At 43.1% G+C, this 14,471-nt stretch overlaps 1 protein-coding gene across 3 annotated transcripts in view; it reads left to right on the top strand.

Annotated features, from left to right (window-relative positions):
• ntrk3b (neurotrophic tyrosine kinase, receptor, type 3b) overlaps positions 1 to 14,471 on the top strand; it is a 291,634-nt gene that overhangs the window by 224,610 nt on the left and 52,553 nt on the right. For all 3 annotated transcript variants that reach the window (XM_054770394.1, XM_054770393.1, XM_054770395.1), the window contains 2 exons: positions 4,819 to 4,949; positions 11,111 to 11,283. In XM_054770394.1, the coding sequence (XP_054626369.1) occupies positions 4,819 to 4,949; positions 11,111 to 11,283 (304 nt within the window). The remainder of the gene's footprint in view (positions 1 to 4,818; positions 4,950 to 11,110; positions 11,284 to 14,471) is intronic.

Here is a 14,471-nt window from a genome sequence, read left to right on the forward strand (position 1 = left end):
CAGAATGTTCCTTCAAAGAGTGAAGCTGCTGTCTGCCGCGTCACTCACGTCCTTTCAGGCCTCGTTCAAGCCCATTTGACAGCGGCGCCGCTTGGCTCCCGCCTCGAATGAAAGTTCAATAAAGTTGAAATGGCTTTGAAGAGTTGCCAGATGCAGTGGCGAAACTGTTCCGCTGGAAGGAAGGAAAGTGACACGAGGGTTCCGCCGCCTGACGGAGAGCCCATTTAGCCGCTCAAACGTGACGGGATGGCTAGTTAGCACGCTCCGTGAGGATGAACAGTTCTTAGTGACTCGGCCAAACGTGTCACGACTCGCTAACTAATCATTTTTATTGGCATACGTTTGTCTGGTGAAACATTGACCCGTCCGTGTGTGACTTGTGAATCAAGTTTCCATTCTTAAGTTAGTTCATCCTTTTTCTGAATGGTTTTATTATTTTACTTTTTCTTTTTCTTGTTTTATTGTTGAAAATACCATTTTCACCCATTTTAGATGATTTAGTGCTTTGTTTTCTCTTGTTGTAGAACTCACCCCCCCACCCCAATATGCTGCACTTCAGGGTTGAAATACTGTCAAATAAAATAAAGAAATAAAATAATCAAATGAAGACAGAAGTAATGATATTTGATATGAAATGAATTTGTTTAAAAGAATCATTTATTTCATCGTTCAATGCATGAAATGTCTTGTATTCTTTATGCTACGATAAGAAATACGCTACTTTTTTCAAATGCACCAGACGCATCAGGTGAACTTGCAACTTATCAGATCCGTATCGCTGATACCAGCCTGAATTTTACCCTGTAAACGATATCAGTGGTATCGCGCATCAGTAGCTTCAACAACTACTTCCATCCATTTCTCATTTATAGTTATTTCGTATGGTTTTGTGCATGTGAAACTATAATAATTCTTCATTATTATGTAAAAAATGTGTTTTTGGGTGTCTGGAAGGGACTCATTGGATTGAGATGATATCCTGTTGGGGAAAAATGGCCTCGGGTTTTGTCTGTTTTGGTTTTCGTCAAACTTTTTGGAAGGAATTACCAATGAAAAACAAGGAACTGCTGTATGTTCGCACGCCGGGCATCAAACATTTGTGTAATATTTCAACAGTTTTAAGTAGAATTTGCCGTCTATTTGTTGCTATCGAGATTGTTTTTACTGTTTTTTGTTACTGCAACCATGTCTAACATGTGCACATGACACCGCGGTTCTCACCTTAGCAACCCAAAATGGAGCCAAAGAAAGTTTGAGGTGCCGTCATGTTGACAAAGAAAGCGGACGAAGACCCACCTGAGTCATGGCAAAACAAGAAGGTGGTGTCTCGCTGCCCCGTGGCGTCTTTGGGGAGACTCACGTCAAGAATCACGTCTTCAGTGACGGCAAACGTAACCTCAAATGTTCATTCGTCACTTTCAGTCATTTGTATTCGTTTCAAATTGCTTTACGTACGTAAAACTCTACAAACGTTGACATAAAAACGTTTTGTCCGGGCGACGTTGCTGACTTCCGCTTGCAGTCGACATTTTGCTAGCAAGCTATGCTAACAAGGACATTTTGTGATTAAAAACAAATCCATGAAGAAAACACCGTTGGACTCACGCGGCGCATTCAGAACACGACAAGAAAATGGACGTAAACCCTGGCAGGCAAAATTTAACGAAGTTTTCAACGTTAAAACGTAATAAAACACGATAACCAGGGCGGACGCTAACCGAGGTTCTGTGGAGTAAACGGAAGGATCTTGTAGAATATCGTAGCGAGTCGTCCTGGATGGTCTTCCATTGGCTTCTGGGGGCTGCTGTGCCACCTATTTTCATTTTGAAGCTCATTTTTAAAAAAAAGCATCTGTTTGTAGACGACGAGAATAAACGACCTCGTCAGAACCGCGTTTGTTTTTATTTTTTTAATCCGAGTTTGACCCCCAACGATTGGAAGCCGCACAGCAGAAATAAAGCAGCCGGGCGCCAAATGTCTGCCAGCTTTATTGGCGGCATTGAGACGCCGCAAGGGGACATTTTATAATGAGACACAGCCTCGTAAAATCACCTCCTCTGGAAAAGGCTTTGCCACGAGGAACACCGAGATGAGGAAGGGAGAAAATAAACTGTTTTTGCAGTAGGTTATTAAAAACAGCACAGCCCTCCTGTCATATAGATGATCTTTGGCTCGTGTTTGTGCAGCAGGTCCTTAAATCAGCAGAGTGCTCCTGTCACATAGAGGATCTTTGGCTTGCGTTTTTCCTTGAATATATGAGGAAAACATCCCCAGTGAAAACTTCCTAATCCCTGAATGTCATGTTCAGCCACGTCACCGAGTGTATTTTGGAGTAAACTTCCTCAAATCTCAATCCTTCCTCCATCTGCGTCCTCTGACGCACGCTTTGAGTCACGCCGGCGCATGAGAGTGTTGTCTATCACAGGAAAGACATCGGCTCGGATTTACCAGGGAAACTCAAGACGCTCTCGTGTGACCGAGGTGAACCTTCAGTACGACGCTCTTTAAAATGATTGAACTTCTTATTTGTCACCAAAACGCATCATTATCTCATCAGACACGCAGACGTTTCAGGATGGAAGAAGCAGTTCAATCTCAAGGTTGCTCTTTTCTTTCGAGTATTTCACCATCTGAACAGGCAATGAGTCCATAGAACACAAGAAACCAGAACATGTCCACTTAGTAGGAACGATTTCAGCAACTAAATCACCTGTTTGAGGGCACAAGTAGTCGTCCATTTGCCCGTTTTTGTGGGTGATTTGGGATTTGAGCGAGTATATTGACATTAACCCTAACCCTCACCTAACCCCGAGGTTCTCTAACCCTAACCCTCACCTAACCCCGAGGTCCTCTAACCCTAACCCTCACCTAACCCCGAGGTCCTCTAACCCTAACCCTCACCTAACCCTGAGGTCCTCTAACCCTAACCCTCACCTAACCCCGAGGTCCTCTAACCCTAACCCTCACCTAACCCCGAGGTCCTCTAACCCTAACCCTCACCTAACCCTGAGGTCCTCTAACCCTAACCCTCACCTAACCCCGAGGTCCTCTAACCCTAACCCTCACCTAACCCCGAGGTCCTCTAACCCTAACCCTCACCTAACCCCGAGGTCCTCTAACCCTAACCCTCACCTAACCCTGAGGTCCTCTAACCCTAACCCTCACCTAACCCCGAGGTTCTCTAACCCTAACCCTCACCTAACCCCGAGGTCCTCTGACCCTAACCCTCACCTAACCCCGAGGTCCTCTAACCCTAACCCTCACCTAACCCTGAGGTCCTCTAACCCTAACCCTCACCTAACCCCGAGGTCCTCTAACCCTAACCCTCACCTAACCCCGATGTCCTCTAACCCTAACCCTCACCTAACCCCGAGGTTCTCTAACCCTAACCCTCACCTAACCCCGAGGTCCTCTAACCCTAACCCTCACCTAACCCCGAGGTCCTCTAACCCTAACCCTCACCTAACCCTGAGGTCCTCTAACCCTAACCCTCACCTAACCCCGAGGTCCTCTAACCCTAACCCTCACCTAACCCCGAGGTCCTCTAACCCTAACCCTCACCTAACCCTGAGGTCCTCTAACCCTAACCCTCACCTAACCCCGAGGTCCTCTAACCCTAACCCTCACCTAACCCCGAGGTCCTCTAACCCTAACCCTCACCTAACCCCGAGGTCCTCTAACCCTAACCCTCACCTAACCCTGAGGTCCTCTAACCCTAACCCTCACCTAACCCCGAGGTTCTCTAACCCTAACCCTCACCTAACCCCGAGGTCCTCTGACCCTAACCCTCACCTAACCCCGAGGTCCTCTAACCCTAACCCTCACCTAACCCTGAGGTCCTCTAACCCTAACCCTCACCTAACCCCGAGGTCCTCTAACCCTAACCCTCACCTAACCCCGATGTCCTCTAACCCTAACCCTCACCTAACCCCGAGGTTCTCTAACCCTAACCCTCACCTAACCCCCAACCCAAAACCTCACTAACCTTAACCCTCTCTTACCCTCTAACTGTAACCCTCACCTAACCACTAAACCTAACCCTCTAACAATAAACCTCACCTCACCCCTAACCGTAACCCTAACCTTAACCCAAACGCAGCCAGGAGGCAGCCATTGGAGATGTGCTAGTGGTTGCCCACAGCCACAGCTGCACTTAAAAAAAGAACCTCATAGATTTTCTGGGTAAACAGCTGGCAGCCGAGTCACCACGATGTTACCGTAAAAGAACAGTGGTACCGCTTTTCTATTTACGGTAATAAAGCAATGTTTTTTAATTGGAGAGCCCGGCAATAATTTGCCATTGAAGAGCACGCACGGCACAACCATGGGAGGGTCATTACTTGGAGCCTTTACGCTCATTTTAATGATGGGGGGGGGTGTAAATGTTGTGTGTGAAAGTTTATCCTCTCTTTTCCTCTACAACAATTCCAACAACCCAGAACATGTTCATACATAATATTTGTGTCCCCCCCACCTCCCACGCACTCACACACAAAACCGAGCCTCATTATGTTAGCGCTTTTCTCTCCTGGTCTAATCAACGTCAGCTAACTTTCAGATGGCGTGGCTTTGGCTACATAAATTACCATAAACACGTATTTAAATGGCACCTTGGCTTCTCTGATTGCGTTGTGTTTACCACCGCCGCTTCTCGTCGCCGTTTCTGGCCTTTTTCCCCCCGCTGTTTCCTCGTGTTATGAAAGCCTTTTTCTTCCAAACATATTTAGAGCGTTGAGTAGAATGTAGCGATGCTGTTTATCCAGCGAAAGGTCACACTCTGTCTCCTCTCTCCCTCCCTGGTTGTTGTGGACATGTCAGTGGTCCAGCATATCAAGCGCAGAGACATCATCCTGAAGCGGGAACTCGGCGAAGGAGCTTTCGGAAAAGTCTTCCTGGCCGAGTGTTACAACCTGAGTCCCACCAAGGACAAGATGCTGGTGGCTGTCAAGGTAAGACTTTATGTCCTAAAAAGAACCAGAACATGTTTCTAGAGAACTTTTCTTTGTAGATTAGGACGTTGAATGTACAGCATGTGCACATGAGCCTTGAACGCCCATACTGACTTTTTGCTACATTTGCTCCTGCCACCAGCTACCAGGTCTCGGATCGTCATGAAATTTGGTGGAGACGTCTGGCAGGACAGGACGCACAAAAAAGTCATTTTAACGTATTTTGGTTTGAAACAGTTTTTCGGGGGCGCAGACCGGGAGTTATATTTTGACAAACTCCTCCTATGGACTTTGACCAAATGAGCCCAAATCCGAAACGTGGATACTCGACAGATGGCTGACAATAGGTTTTGAACAAATTTAGGCTGTGCCTTGCTATGTGGGATCCACCTTTGATGACCCGATAAACGGGTCCACATGGTCAGACTTCAGTGTTAATTGGTGTATGATGAAGATGATGACACCCTGGTATGATGAAGATAGTTGATCAATCTACATCTGATTTGAAGACCAAGCTACGTTGGTCTTACGACAAAATATCCTGACTCGTTAATTTCTTATTATTTTCGCAATATTACCTTTTTTTTCTGAAAAATAATACATACATTAAATACGGAACGTCACAGCTTTATCCTGGTCATTTTTTTATGAAGTGGTAACTACACCAATAACGTCTGTTTACTTTTAATCACACATTGTAATCTGTAATCCTTGGAGTCCAGGGTAGTTTTTAACGTTTTTAACGGGCTTTTGTATTTCCCTGTTTATCTTGCCTTGGTTGGCTTCTGTTTTTTTCCACTGTTCATGCTTTGGTTGATTAATGAGGAGCTTTTTTGCGTGCTTGCATGTTTACTTTCACTTACAAATGACGACACCATGACACAATCACGGTGCACATTAATGACCATAAGTCTGCTTTTTCTTGACCGATTTTCACCATTTCAGGACTCGTAGGCAGCGTGTGATGGACGAGGGTTCAATCAGGCGTCGTCATCCCGCGAGGTGTTGGTGCTTTCACCTGTTTAGCCTCATTAACCTGCCCTCGCTGCATCAAGCGAGCACTGATTACAGTCCAAAGCCGAGCAAAGCGGGAAAACGCAACCCTTTGTCCTATCAAAGTGTGTTTGGCCGCACCGCTGGGAAAGAAAGCACTTTGTGTGCGCGACACTTGATGCTTAATCGCTTCACATCAGGAGACACCTGCTGGCTTTGAAGCATAAAAGGAAGCCGAGCAGAGAGGTTTGCTGCAGCCACCGTTTCAATTTCTAGTTTTTTTCATGCATTTTTGGCCTCTTTTTCTGCCTGCTTATGTGACGATTTTGCTATTTTTAGAGTAAGTCTACGTTTCTACATGGAAGATTTTGTCAATTTTTGGCCATTTTGCATGCCTTCAAGCTTCTGATTGGCTAAAATAATGTCACAGTTGGGTGTTGTAGCGCCACCTCTTGCCGCCTGGAACCTGCTGTTGTTGTGAGGAGAGGAAAATAATAATAAATAAAAAGCGAGTGAAGATTACTTTTATAGTCATTACCCCATATCTCCACACAAAAAGTTAGATACGGTAATACCAGAGAGCAGCAAAGAGTATGGAGTCATTTTTGCTCAAGGACAAATTTAGCTTTATTCAATATTGAGGTATTTTTCACCGCCTTCTGTTGTATATTTAAATGTGAGATTTCCAGCTCATTTATTCCATCTATTATAATCCCCGTTCACCCTTTCAATGTCCACTCCGTCTATTTGCATTTGGTCGTACGTGTCCTTTCTCCTATTTCCAAATAGCATTATTTTAGTTTTACTTACAGTAGGTTCAAGGATAATCTAATTTTATCCAACCATCTTTTTAGTATGGCCGTTTCATCAGTGACTTTTTTGGTTAACTTGTGTGCTTTCACCAGAACAAAAGGCAGTAGTCTCGTCTGCGAATAATACCAACTTTAAGTCTTTTGTCACAGATATCATTCGATATACAAGTTGAACAGTTTTGGTCCCAGCATTGACCCCTGGGGTACGCCACACGTAATATTTAAATTTGCAGATGCGTCTTCTCCTAGCTTCACATATTGCTTCCTGTTAGCTAGGTAGCTTTTGATTCAAAACTAACCTTCTGATTCCGTACCTTTCTATTTGTGATTAATTGTGTCAAAGGCTTTTGTGAGATCCATAAATACTGCAGCTGCACACTTTCTGTGGTCTGTAGCGTCGGTCATTCCCTCAGTAAGTTTTATCAGTGCCATGGAGGTTGAAATGTTAGCTCTGTATCGGTATCGGCTATCCGCGGGTAATTCATTCTCATTAATAAATTTGTCCAACCTGTTATTGAATAGCTTCTCGGTTATTTTAGGAAATTGTGGTGATAAGGAAACTGGTCGGTAGTTTGTAAATTGATGTTTGTTTCCATTTTAATATTCCAAGTTTATTCTTGTAAAACTTTTTTTTTCATTAGAATACAACTTTTTTCTGTCAATATTTTGATTTTATTCTCTGAAAATTACAGATATTTTTTCCATTTTTGCTGTTGGGTTTTTTTATTATTATTTTCAAATTATTTCAACTTTATTTTTGTACATTTTATTCAAGTAATATTGTGGCTTTATTCCCACAATATGATAACTTTTTTTTAGATTTTCCAAAAAAAATATTTCTTTTGTTTTCTCATATTACATCTTTTTATTAAAACGTCTTATTTCTTTAATATTTCAACATTATGTTAATAAAATGACATTATTAGTGTTCATAATATTAAGAACGTTGTAAAATTCTGACTTTTTCTGGTTAGATTGCCACTTTTTTCTCTTATTTTGCCTTTATATTTGTAATATTATGAATGATTTTTCCAGTTTTGATGGGCTTTTTTTTTTCTTGTTAAATGATATTTTTAGAATGTCGCGGACCATGAAAAAACAGGCCCGCACTCATCCGTCAACAGTTAGTAAATAGTTTTCCTTTGTCGCTAATATGAGGAAAAAGCCGGAGTTGGCAGATTTTGATGAGTCCCCCCGCGTCACCGTTTCTCTCCACTGTCATTTTTGCTCCCGTCCCCGCCAAAGAAGAAACGTGGATGCGAGCGATCACTCATTGGAGAAGCTTTTAGAGCCATTTGTCCAGCGCGGCGTCTCTCAATGACTTCACGCTACTCAACGTTAAATCGTCCTTGGCACCTCCGAGAGCGAGCAAGCGAGCGCGAATGTGAATCAGGGTGACACGGCATTAAACCACGCCGACTCAGCAAACCCCATTAAGACCTGCGTCCAAGGGCGAGGAGGAGAAGACAAAAAAAACCCAAAACACCTTGACCTTGAAGGGAAGAAGATGAAGAGCATCTGTTGTGTCTTTAAAATGCGACTCTCGGCTCGTTTTTGCCACATTTCCGACACAACGTGAGGTCGGGTGGGGAAGAAGTGGTCGGAACGCACTTTTATGTTCACCAAAAAGGAGGAGAAAAAAACTCTTTGCCTCAATTTATTGTGGTCGCACTTGATGGTATTGTTTTGGAGGCTTGCCCAGAGCAGACACATTTCCTTAAGAGTGCACTTTGATTTGCTCATAGAATTTTATCGCCATTTTACCTACTCGCTCCAGCATCTCCTGCACTCTGCCGCACGACAGCAAATGTATTTCCATCTCAAGGTCTTTGCCTCTCCGTCAACGTCAGCAGCAGAGGTTTTTCATGCTGTTTTTTTATCTCCGTGGGCTTTAAAAGGGGCTCAAGGCTCAATCAGCTCTATTATTGCACCTGCAGCTCTGCCTCAAAGCAAAAGCCGCAGAGATTAAAAGGAAAAGGCACAATTATACCAAGCTCATCCTGCCTCTAAATAATGAGAACGGGTGCGGGGTTTACTCGGGGCCTCGCAGAAAAACTGAATTTTTCGAAGCAACGATCAGGAGGGTTTCACGCCGGCTGATTTATTGATTGGTGTATTTTTTTTATGTCCTCTCGCTTCCTCTGTGTTGCTGTGCAGTCTTGTTTAGAAATAAGAGCAGCAGGAAGGTGGAGGAAAAAATAGGAAGCACAAAAAAACAGAATGTTAGAAAGCAGCGGAGTTCAAACTTGAAAATATAAAGAGTGAGCAATTTATTGCAGAGAAGCATTCAAGTGAAATAGGCTCTTCATCAAAGGTTGAAGAGCACAGCCTTTAAAAGGCAGAACGTGGATTACATGTGATTTAGTGTCAGGTATTCACACTGTCAGGATCTCTCGATGACAAAGGCAAAAAAGCTTTCCCTCTTTGAAGACGGTGGAATTCCAGAGGAATAAGCTCACTCTTTTGGACCATCCTGCGTGTTCCCCTCATTTAAATCCAACAGAGAACATTTGGGGATGGATTTACAAAAATGGACATGAGTTCCAGACAGTGGAAGCCCTCCGTGAAGCCACCATCACGCTGGAGCAACATTCCCACTAGCGTCCTGGAAACACTGGCATCAAGCACGCCCCTGCCCATTTTTCACCTCATTAACAAGACTAGCACAGCTCCTCATTACTCACCCCTTTCTTATACTTGTATTTCTATTTTAGGGGGGTTTCTGGAGGTTTTTTAGCTATGGTTTAAAACTTTTGATCAGCTGATGAACAGCCTATTTCACTTGAATGCTTCTACTCATCTCTACTCTTCTCCCACCATCCAGCTGTGTCTGAGTACACTTATTTAATATTCTACACTCGTGTTGAATAGACTCATTTAAGATGATTTGGCCAAAAGGCGTCTTCTGGAAGTAGAACACCACGCAGACTGAAAGTGAAACCTTTTCAGCTTCTTGTTACTTGAACTCTGTGAAAAAGGAAGTAGTTATTGTGGAAAATCATAAAAGTTTAATGGAAAGTCGGCCTATTAAGATGATTCTTTTTTTCCCTTCAGTATAGTGAAGTTAAATGTCATCCTTTCACTCCGTTATGAACCTCCGCCAATTGCCAAACTTGCCCCGAATGAAATTGTATTAATACACTGGCAAATTGTAGAAGTACCATAAATTCTGGTGTGTGAGCCGCTTGTGTCCACGTCATAAAGCGGCATATTGTGGCGAGCACGAGTCCGTGAGGACCAGCCTCTTTGTTTGACAGGAGCCAACATGAGCTATGAAAAGAGTACCAACGAGCTTGTAAACCCATCGGAAACTGCAGGAGGTCGTTACTCGATATAGCAGTCTCACGATGTCATCTTACAAACATTAAACTCATCACACAGCTACTAACACTCAAATGTTATACCTCAGATATATACAAACATGTATCAATACGGGTTTTATATGAAAACAGCCCATAATGCATTTCATTTGAGAAGACCATTTTATTGGAGTAGAGCATAAAAAGCACAGAACATGTTTGCAATGCTGCTTGTGTCCACCAGAGGGCTCCGGAGGACCCAGAGCTCAAAGCAAAAAGAGGGACGCCGACGTCATTGCAGCGGTCCAATGAATGTGTTGCTCAGACACAATGCCTTGTGGGAAAACTTTAAAATGTTGGCTTTTTTATTTTAAAGTCATTTTGGGACATGTTTATATATTTGTACATACACCTTTTGAGTATTAAGTTGCTGTGTGATGAATTCAGTGCTGTTAGTAAGGTTTTCTTTGAAAGATACTCCGTGAGTCAGACTGTTGTGTTGTTATACTGCTATATATGTGTTGTTATACTGCTATATATACTGACCTCCACTGCTTTCCAATGAGTTGGCATGCTTGTTGTGAGTGCACTGATGCTCGTGATTGGCTCCTGCCAAAGAAAGAGCTGTTGTTTCCTTACTGCCTCGCGAGTGGCACTAGCAGGTCTGAAGTAAAGGAAATGTCACAAGATTAGAATTTAGACACAAATTAGCTGTAACGCTGTATGAGCTGCAGGGTTCGAAGTTTAAGAAAATAGTGGTTTATACACCGAAATTGACGGTATATCACATCCAGTCATTGACATCCTTGTTTTTACAGATTTTTAGAGTTCTGTCCCTGCTAATGAACCTGAGCAAAAGTGCTAATTACTGACATGGAAAAACATTCACTCAGGCACTTTTCCTCGCCTAAAGGTGTCATCATCGTCACATCTGGTTTCCTCTGCATACCTTGGTGGCAGAAGCATAGCAAGATGAAAGCACGGCTAACAATTAACACCTCTGACTGTCGTCTTTGTGTCCCAACTCTCCCTCCTCGTCCTCCTCCTCCTCCCCCAGACGCTGAAGGACCCCAACCTGTCGGCGAGAAAGGACTTCCAGAGGGAGGCGGAGCTGCTAACCAACCTGCAGCACGACCACATCGTCAAATTCTACGGCGTGTGCGTGGATGGTGACCCGCTCATCATGGTCTTTGAGTACATGAAGCACGGAGACCTCAACAAGTTCCTCAGGTCAGCTCTTCCAGGCACAAGTTATCAGTTGTCAGAGTTGGATTTAAACCCTTTTAGTAAGCCCTACTGGGAATACACTGTTTAGTGGGTCTGTAGCTTTAATGCTAATGAGCTGTGTGTGGCCACACCCTCCAAGAAGCGCTATTGTGCATTTTTGACAGACACTGTACTGTAACTCCTCACTTGTCCAGCGTAATTGACCCCATACATCACATACGTTAAGGAGGCGGGCAGGAGTACACTAGCATAGCTATGCGATGCTAAAGTGCTAACAGCAACATCATGCTAGGTTAGGCTGTTTGCGCAAGAAAAAACAAAATGATCAAACTTACAGCTCGCGCATGACAGACTGACACATAGTTGGCACAGCTTTATTTTAAGATGTGTAGTGAAGCCTGCTGACCTCCAATGCTGCCCTCTTGTCAAGTGGAGGTTGTGGAGGCTTTGATTTACAGTCGTCCCTCGTTTGTCACGGTTAATTGGTTGCGATAAGTGAATTTCCGCGAAGTGGGATTCAACTTTAATAAAGGGAATATTTGCGTAGTTACAGCGTTGATCTTCTAAATACGCTTTTTAACATCATTCCTGTTCTCGAGACATGAAATAACGCCGCTATAGTTACCTTGACGTTTTTACCCAATATCGTAGATATAATCAGAGGAAATAAGACAAATCAGACGTAAATTAGATAACATAGACTCACACGTTAGCAGTTTCTTTTTCTGAACAGCGTACGTCCTTGTGCTTTCCACTCGTACTAGCCAATAGAGTAGACGGAGTAAGAGTAAATAAGCCATGGAAGACGTAAATAAAAGTCCTGCTCAAGCAGCTTCATTCTATCAGGTTTTTTTCAAAAATATATGAAATAAATCATTGCTATTTTGTTGCTAAGTACGGCCTATTCTTAGGAAAATATGCAAATTTCAGCACATTTTTACTTATTTTTTGCCTAAATGAAGCATTTTCAAGCATAAAAATGACTAAATCAAGTCAAATTCAAATATAAGGCATTCATCAGATGCATTCAAAGACTCTGTGATGATATGTAGTATTCTACACTGGTCACTAGGTGTCAGTAATGTTACATTGGTGAGACAATAGCCACTGCAGGAAGTACTGTATAGAACAGGAAGTAAAAGCAAGGAACAAGGAACTCTCCCAGTGCTACCGTGTCTTATTTATGTCTGTTTTATTTTCTTCTTATGTTTTGTATATTGGGTAATAGGAGTGTAAATGTGACTATAGGGGTGTTATTTCACATTTAGAGGGCTCTAATTGTTTTAATAAAGGTCACGAACAGGTTTTTGATGCTCTAAATATTCAATTTATAAACAACTTTTTGGAAATTCACTTATCGAGGTTGGGAGTGCAACCAATTAACCTTGATAAATGAGGGATTACTGAATCTATAAATAAGGAATTACAATATTCCAGTGTATCCAACATACAGGAATGTGGTTTTGATGGGAGTCAAATGGGACCAGATCGGTCCCGGGGTAAAAAGTGAGGATATATATTAGAGATACACAATTTATTTTTTTCGACAGATACCGATAACTGCTTCTCAACAACGATATGATAGCCATAAATGATAACTTTTTTTATATCTGCTTTTGTCAAATTTTGATTTAAGTCTAGTGTGTGCACACCTGGAGGTAAGAGGAACTGGAATAAAACTTAAAAGGTTAAAAGGTAAAAGGGTTCCTAAGAACCTATAAATACGTCTGTAGATGTGTAGTGAAGCCGTATTTTCTTGTTTTTTTTTACAAAGCTGTCCTCTATGAGGTGGTAGGCGGGTCAAAGGTGGTATCGTGTCCACAAGAAAGCAGTTTTTTTTCCTTTATGGTTGCGTTTGAGCACCTCCTCTCTGCCAAGTGTAGCACACGAGGGAAGGAGATGATGATTTTGCTCACGTTCGGTGCTCGTAAACAGGCTCTGGGGACGCCTATTGCTGTTACCACATCATTAAAACGTCCCGCTTGCATAACAGAGGGTCTTTAAATGAGTACGTCTCTGTAAACGTAGGCGTTAAAGTCTTGCAAGAGCAGAGGTCTGGCGGTCCGGCGGCCGTTGCTTTTGCAGAATAATGTCAGACTGTCCCGAGGGACGCGACCTCCGATAAGCCAGGACAAAAGCAGCAAGGCGTGCGCACGCTGGAAGAAAACTTCACTCCAGCGCAAAAAACACACGCTGCTCCGTGTACGTGCTCCTTCGTCTTTCAAGTTTGATCAATAGTTGAAAAGATGACACGTTCCAATCGAGAGCGTGGGGATGTGTGAGGAACATTCTTCTGTGTGGGGGGGGGATCCTTCCTGGAATAAAAGAAGAGGCAGCGAATGATGACATCATTTCACGCTAGGTGTAAGATGTCGGCTTGTTGCTGACGGTCACGCGGTGGAACACGGATGATCATGTCGGGAATCAATGGAACTCAAAGTCAAATGAACAAAATAAAATAAAAAACTGTCGGCGATCAAACCTGCCTTTAAAGGCAGCAGCTGTACCATTACGCCAGCAGGGACTGACAACTGAGTGAGTGAATTCTGCCATTTCTTCTCTTATTCTGCTGCGAGCTGTCAATCGTTGCGGCTACTCATGTCGTTTTTTCTGCCATTGAAAGTGATTGGGCAAATTATATGACCCCCACTGGTGGAAAATAGTTTTCCTTGCTTCCTTACTGTAACATCCTGCTTATCCCACTCGTACAGGTTGAGTGAGGCTCAGGAGGGTTGAGTGGTGGTTTCGCAACTCAAGGGTTGCTGGTTCGATCCCGATGATTCAAGTTATTTACACATTTCAACATTCAGTCGCCATTTTTAAAACTTTTTTCTTACATTTCAAATTGTATTCTGTGCACAGTGGCGTGGCTCAACCTGGTGGTTGCTGGTTCGCTCCTCAGTCGGTGAATAGATTTCAGCACATTTCTCGGATATTTCAACATTCATTTCAGCTCAGCTTCAGCATCCACACCAAATTTCTACAGAAATTGCTTCATCTGGTTTCTTCTTAAGACCCTCGGTTACACAGACCGTATACACAATCCTAAGGCGACACTGCCCGCGGACATACTGAGCTAGCAAGCTAGCAAGTCATCCCTCCTGCATCAAAATCGGCCAATATTATCGGACATCCCTACATTTTACCATTTTCAGCTGCAAAGGAGCATCTAAAATAATAAAAAAAAAAAA

Source organism: Dunckerocampus dactyliophorus, chromosome 3 (assembly GCF_027744805.1).
Source record: "Dunckerocampus dactyliophorus isolate RoL2022-P2 chromosome 3, RoL_Ddac_1.1, whole genome shotgun sequence".
Taxonomy (NCBI): domain Eukaryota; kingdom Metazoa; phylum Chordata; class Actinopteri; order Syngnathiformes; family Syngnathidae; genus Dunckerocampus; species Dunckerocampus dactyliophorus.